The sequence below is a fragment of the Gossypium arboreum genome, chromosome 13 (assembly GCF_025698485.1).
Source record: "Gossypium arboreum isolate Shixiya-1 chromosome 13, ASM2569848v2, whole genome shotgun sequence".
NCBI classification, from domain to species: Eukaryota; Viridiplantae; Streptophyta; class Magnoliopsida; order Malvales; family Malvaceae; genus Gossypium; species Gossypium arboreum.
This window is the reverse complement of record NC_069082.1, coordinates 113,711,665-113,719,221: the sequence shown is the minus strand read 5'-3', so window position 1 is coordinate 113,719,221 and position 7,557 is coordinate 113,711,665. Positions and strand designations below refer to the sequence as shown.

The 7,557-nt window shown below is 36.7% G+C and overlaps 1 protein-coding gene and 1 long non-coding RNA gene across 2 annotated transcripts; one reads left to right on the top strand and one right to left on the bottom strand.

The window, feature by feature from the left end:
• The first annotated feature begins 3,774 nt into the window (after positions 1–3,774).
• Positions 3,775–5,114, top strand: LOC128286887 (uncharacterized). The gene is made up of 2 exons (XR_008277567.1): positions 3,775–4,669; positions 4,747–5,114. It is a non-coding gene; the product is annotated as an uncharacterized LOC128286887 (long non-coding RNA).
• Positions 5,115–5,433: 319 nt separating this feature from the next.
• Positions 5,434–6,488, bottom strand: LOC108463231 (squamosa promoter-binding-like protein 3). The gene is made up of 2 exons (XM_017763172.2): positions 6,000–6,488; positions 5,434–5,857 (listed from the first exon to the last, which is right to left on the bottom strand). Exons 1-2 carry the CDS (start codon positions 6,299–6,301, stop codon positions 5,611–5,613), a joined length of 549 nt encoding a protein of 182 aa, XP_017618661.1. The 5' UTR covers positions 6,302–6,488; the 3' UTR covers positions 5,434–5,610.
• Positions 6,489–7,557: the final 1,069 nt, after the last annotated feature.

The following is a 7,557-nucleotide window of genomic DNA, read 5'->3' as shown; positions in this document are numbered from 1 at the left end:
TGGAAGAAAGACTGTTGTTGCAAGCAAGTTGATAACGATGAGCTCGGTTTATTTGTTATATTTGCATATTATTCCAGACAATTTGAAGTCAAATTTGTTTTGATAATATATTAAATCTCTAGATCTTATAAGTAATTAGTTTTAATTTCGATCTCCAATGAAATTATAACAAATCATATTACATTGTTGTTTCATGGTCATCACTATTCTTTTCTGTGTCAAATATGTGCCTTACATTTCAGCTTCTAGAATGAATTTCCTACAAGAAGCCATAAAAAAAAATTAGTTAATTTCTATGCCATTTGCACTCGATGTGAGTGTTGAATATAAGTATTTGTGGAGGAATCCTATATTAGTATCTAAACATGTGTGTAACCAAAATTGGTTTCAGATTCAAGCTTAAGGCTTTAGCATTTTAACTTGATATGGGTTGAATTTAAGACATTAAATTACTTAAACTTTGATCATTGTAGAGGGTTCTTTGATGAAGAGAGGAAGCGTTGTAAACAAGTGAACAAGATGTACTAAAAGAAGGTGGAGAAGATGACTAGAAGAAGGTGGTGGCCTCTAAGGTGAAGAAAGAGAAATATTACTAACGATCAGACTTAACAAAGAAGTAAATTGAGATAATTTTAAAGAGAATCCTTTGAGAGTTCAAATTGCTACAAATGCCAAAAGTCTTAAAAGTTTTTAAATCAGTTGTGGAAGATTCCTATTTATAGTGTTTCAAGAATAAGAGTTGCAAAGTTGGTAATTAATGAGAGTAATGAAATTAATTTTTAGTTACAATGGGTTAATAGAGAATGATGAAAGGTTTTGTTGGTGATGATGACGAAGAAGAGTGAAAAATAGTTCACCATGTTTCTAAACGAAGGGAAAAACATTCATTGTTATAGGAAAATGTTAAGAAGAGAACCTTTTAACTACCTCTATATCTGATCTATCAAGCCAATCTTTCTAGAACATTCTAAAAGTGAAGATAACCAAATAACCCTGCCATATTCTAGGGTTACTTCCACTTCTTCTACTTTGGTGAAATGTTACCATATGAAATATCTTCCGCAGAACACTCTTGAAACGCCAGACGATGGTTATTCTTGAATAAGAGTTGTTCCTTAATAATGATTTATTTTGATTTGTTCCAAATGTGAGTTGTTCTCAATAGAGGTTGTTTTGAATAAGATGTTTTGTGGTGATGCTTTTCTTGGTAAAGCTTGTTTTGAATAATGACTCTTCCGGAAAAACACAATTGTTCCAAATAATGGTTGTTCTTAACATATCTATTCCTGAAACACCATTATTCTAAACAAGAGTTCTTATGAACTTTAGTTGTTCTCAACTAGAGTTGTTCTCAAATAATAATTATATTGAATGACAGTTGTTCTAATTAAAGTCTTGTTCTGAACATAACTATTTTGGACATAATGTTAAGCAACACTAATAATGTTATCCAAAGTGGTTAGAATTTAGCTAAGTCTGTTATCAAAGTTGTTAAGAACAATTATTGCTTAGCTATCTATAAGTATTATGCTCAAAATGTATAGAAACAAGCTCCCAGGTAAAATTGCGAACGAAGGCATCATATTCAGCTTGAGCGGCAGCACGCCATTCTGAAGTAGAAAAGGCTTCCTCAATTGTAGAAGGTTTCACAATTTCAACATTCATGACTTTAGATTTGAAGATACCAGCCTTAGCCCGAGTGACCATGGGATGAGTATTAGCCATAGGTAGAGTAGACACCGGTCCATCAGACAAAACTGCAGCACCGTCATTAGACCGGGAACTAAAAGCATCATTTGGAAGAGGAGAGGAATGAGACTCTCGCCCAGACCCAGCCTCAGGCTGAGCTGTGCTAGAAGTTGACGACCAATTACCACGTTGAGAAACCCGCAGAGAAGACTGAGCAAGCGAGGGTTCATCATGTCGAGCAGGATCAGACCGAACTATCGAAATGAACGTTGAGACAAGCTGACTATGAACTGGCAAAGAACCCGCAGGTGTAGACTCAGAGGACAGAAATCTACTTTCATCAAACACAACATGACGAGAAACCATAATCTTGCCAGACGGAAGAAGACACTGGTTACCCTTGTGTTGAGCACTATAACCCAAAAAAATAGAAGGTTGAGAATGAAAGTCCAACTTATGAGGTGTAAATGGCCGTAAATAAGGGAAGCAACAACACCCAAATACCCTCAGATGATCATAAGTGGGTTCACGCCCATAAAGAGCTTAAAAGGGGTCTGTCCCTTTAGAACTAGAATAGGAAGACGATTAATGAGGTGAACTGCACAACAAAACGCATAGCCCCAGTATTCCATAGACAGACCGGCTTGGGCTAGAAGAGTGATGTCCATATCAACAATGTGACGATGTTTGCGCTCAGCCACGCCATTTTGTTCAGAAGTATGTGGGCACATTAATCGATGAGTAATCCTTTGAGGGGCTAGGATCGATGTGAAAGCTCGATACTCTTTTCCCCAATCACTCTGAAACTGTTTAATACTCTTCCCGAACTGAGTTTTAACAAGTTGTTAGAACTGAACAAAATATTGCACGGCCTGCGACTTTCGATGAAGTAGATAAACCCACGTAAAATGAGTATAAACATCAATAAACGCTATATAATACCAATTATTCTCACAAACAACAGAGGCAGGACCCCGGAGATCAGACACAACCAAGTCAAACGAATTACTATATTCAGTAGTAGAAAATGTAAACGACAATTTATGCGACTTCCTTTTTTGACAGGCCGTACATATACCGTCAAGACAGTCTTTATTTGATACAATGTTACATTTTTCTAAAACACTTTTAACAACACAAGCAGAGGGATGGCCAAGGTGCTTATGCCACAAGGAAAACGCATCACCTTTATCAGACTTATTCTGAAGCACAATGGAAGCAGCAATCGGAGATTGAGCAGACTGTTTGGACAAATCTGGCAGAGAGAACTGGTATAAACCATCACGAATGTGGCTCTTCAGCAGAGTTTCCCGGGTCATGATGTCCTTAATAACACAATATGTCCGGTGAAACTCAAAATACACATTATTATCATTTGCAAACTGTGATACAGATAACAGATTTTTACGTATTCTTGGCACACACAATACATTAGATAATCGAAGCAATTTAGACCGTGTAGGTAAGAAATCATCAATAGAAGAGATCGGTGCGGGAGTCCTGTCACCCATCAAGAGAGGAGACTTACCTAAACACGGAGTGGAGTTATGCAAAGTCGACGCATCATGACAGACATGATTGCTAGCACCTGAGTCGGGGTACCAGGACGCAGAACCAACAGACATGGGTATATACAAATCTGTGCCACCATCAGTAGTCCCAAACTGAGCAGTGTTGATATGTGACCCAAAAAAATCTGAATAATCAGACACATGTAAATCACAGACCTGAGGAATACCAATATACGGATCTGAACTGGTATAATTTTGAGCTCGCGGTTTGGCTTTCTAAGGAACAAGCAGGGCTGAAGCATCACACCTGTCACCATTCAACGCCCCAACAAAATGATCACGATTTAGCTGATATCCAACTTGAACACAGTTACTCATGGGCCCAACATTATTTAAATTGCCATGCCCAATAGTACTTGGATTATGAAGTGGCCTAGAAAGACCATTATGTGCACTACAAATTAGGCCTGCTTGGCCCAACTAAATCACCCAAATTAGGCCTAGGCACATGCCCATCCATATAAGCATTATTCAGCCCAACAAATAAACCACCATGCCCATTCAAGTTGGAATAATTCGGTCCACCAGAAGCACCAACATTTTGGCCAGCTGGAAACCAATTTTGACCAAATTGAACTTGATTTTGACTGAATGGATAGGTAAACCTCATTCTTTGCGCAGAAGACCCCCATATTTAGAAGCAAAATTTCGTTGCAGTGTAGGAGCAATGGATGGAGCAGACAATCCCAATACTGGCGGCGAACGCGACAACCTAGGAGTAGACTGATCTGTCAACTCGTCAAAGTCACGATTAAACCGGTAAAAACACCGTTGAGCAATATGTCCGTACCGACTGTAGATCTAGCATTGAATGCGCGGCCAAAACCTTTTCCCACGGCCACTGGATGGAGGGCGACCACCACAAACTGACCTTGCCGAAACCTGCGACAGATCTCCTTCTACAAGATTAGCTTGCATGGCCACCTCCTGAACCGCTCGTAGCTGACGGTTCTCACATTCAAGCAAAGCCTCAACTAATCGTTGGAACGGCATCGGCTCCGATGAAAGAGATGCCGAGGAAACAACAGTATCAAACTCATATGGTAAACCTGCAAGCATGACCTAAGTCTTCTCCGCCTCTGGAATTCTCGTGCCAGAAGCTTCCAAAAGAGCACACAAATTTTTAATACGAGCCACATAATTCTTGACAGAAAGAGTACCTTTCTTTAGCGAGTGTAACTCGTGATGAGTCCAGGACTACTTAGCACCAGTGTTGGCCACAAAGAGACTCATCGCTGTGTTTCACACATCGCAGGCCGATCGAGCATTCGTGGAGGAAAAAAAACACGAGGTACTAATCGTGGATAGGAGCCACGAGGTAAGCAACTGATCTTGTTGCTCAAACACCAGTGCAGACGGATTAGCAACGAGGGAACCGTCTGATGATTGAACGAAGCATGACGGCTGAGGTAGAGTACCAACTATAAATCCTATTAGACCATAACCACCTAAAATTAAACGAACCTATTGTTTCCATTGGATGAAGGTGCCTTTATCAAGTTTCGCAACGTCATGCCGAGGGAAAGAAGTCACCACTCTATCGCCACTAAAGGCTACGCAACCACCATCAACAGAGGCAGAGTCGATGGAGTTCGTGGTAGCCATAGGACTGAGGATCACCCAGCGACTGATACCATGAAGAAACTTAGGTAAACTTAGATTCAAGAGAAGCAAAGACTAAGCTGCTATGAAGAAAAATCAATTATGTATTTAGACTTCAAAACTTGTTTCTGTATATTTTGAGCATAATATTTTTAGATAGCTAAGCAATAACTCTTCTTAACAACTTTGATAACAGACTTAGCCAAATGCTAACCACTTTGGATAACAATATTAGTGTTGCTTAACACATAATTATTCTCAAACAAAATTGTTCTTAACAACAACTATTCTAAATAAGAGATATTGCTTCAGAAGAGATATATTTGATAGTATAATTTTGTGAAATATAATATTTTTATTAAAATATTAGTAGTGTGTAGAATCACTTTAAAAAAATGTTTGCTTTTAATCCTGTTAAATGGCGAAAATATGAATATAATAGCAATTAATCAACTAGCTAATTGGGGATTATGGATATAAATAACCATTGATGCAAATACAATAGAAGACTCCATAGATAAAGGGTTATTATCATCATTATACAGCAAGGCAAGTTCGCATGAACACAAACTTTGTGAAATCTCGATAATCGAGTTGATGCCTGACATTGTTATTAAAATCCTCCATTAAAATCTAGTAAGTGGTACAGAGTACAAGACAAGAACCATCGGATGACAGAATAGTACAAGACATGAACCATCGGATGACAGAAGAGAGGGAGCGTATTGTTTTGGTCTCTTAAGCTTCCTTATCTGATTTGGGAACGCTTAAAAGATGAACTGCCATGGATTGCCATTGGATTGACTCTGGCTCTTTGATCATCAGCTAGGTAATGAGACTCTTTCAGTTGAGCACTGATCATCATCCCTCTGCGATTTGAACTTTCTGCTGCTGATGATGATTCAGCTGAGCTCTTCCGACGCCTTTCGTTATGCCCGGCCAACCGCCTTCGACAGCTCCGTTTTGCTTCATCGAACTCCGGTAGCTCATGGAATCTGTGAATGTATACATCATGAAACATAGAATGTTTTTCATGTTTAAAAATATAGATGAAATGGTAAATTTTGATTGACTTGTTGGTCAAGTAATTAAGAAGAAAAAGTAAATCAAGATGATAAAAAGAAGTAAAAGCAAAACCTGCTGCATTGTTGACAGAAGCGTTGCCTGAGACCAGCAACAACCACAAATGGCGCCTTGGCATGAATCTCACACACCTTATGGCGCCTGTGGTATCGCTTGGCATCAGATAAATCAAGCCCACATTTTTCCACTTGACAAGCAGGCGGCGACACCCCACCACCGCCACCAGCGGCTCCTCTCCTTCCATAACCTTTCTTCTTCTTTTCATCATCAGGGAAACCATGATCACCCCCAACACCTTCTTCTTCTTCTTCTTGCATGTCATTGTCAAGTTCTTCAGCTATGAAATCCTTATTCATATTTACTTTGCAATTTACTCTCTCTTCTGAAATCTGCAGTTACGATTTGCAGTAGTCGAGGAGATATAAATAATGGAGGGGTGTGATGAAATGTTGAGATCAAAATTTGAAAAAAAAAAAAAAGGGTGAAAAAGATGTTGAGGACCACAAATGAAACAACATTTTTTTTCTTGTTTTTATGTTTGCTTGTGTGTCTGTTTAGTGAATGATTGGATGTTCAAAAGGAAGCAGCTGGGAATATTGTTGGTTTTCATAAGTAATCTCATCAACTTTATTATTATTATTATTTATTTTGCCAAATCTTACTTGAAAAGCATCAAAATTTTTACCATTTCATTTGATCTAATAGAGTGATTTTAGGGTTTCATCGTCCTTCGATACAATGATGCCTCATGGCACATGTTTCACACAAATTTGGAAAGCTTCAGTACCCTTATGTAAATGGATTTATTATCTCTATTAGGCCTCCGCCAAAACCTCGAAGTAGACTAATTGTTTCAAATAGTTAACCTATGATCTAGTTATCTTATCATAAGATAAATTAGATAAGAAGTACAAAATTTAATTCGAAAAAATATTACAAAATTTAATTCGATTTGAAAAATAAAAAAAATTTAAATTTTGAGTTTGAGTCAAATTAAATTTTATAATTCAAATATTTCAAGTAATGATTAATATAAATATCCCTTTAGTTTTTATCAATTTTGAAAATGAACAAATTAATCTTTCTTAACAAACATTACAAAAGAAAATTAAAATAATTTTAAAATTCAAAATATTTATAATTCCAAAATTATACATTTTAAAAATTATAAAATTTTCTTTTAAAAAATTAAAGAATATATATTAGGATAGTTAAAATTTAAATTTTTTAAAATAATAATTTTGGGATCTAAATAAGTTAACAAGATTTTAATTTGATATCTTTAATTTTTAATTTAACTCGAACAATTTTACTCAATTTAATTCGACTTAAATTCTATTTCAACAAAATTTAAATCAATTAAAATAATAAAATAGTACAATATAAACTCAATTAATTCAAAAATTTTCTACTAAATTCAATTTGATTCAACACTTACCCTACTGTTATAATTTTTGAAACAAATTTGAGCAAAGAAAGAACCTTTTGCAAGAGTTTTTGAGGTTACAATGGTTGAGAACAAATTCTACAGGTTGTAAAATTATAACACCTGTTATTACGACACCCTTGAGAGAGACATATCAAAAGTGCCATTCAAATGAGTCCTGTAATG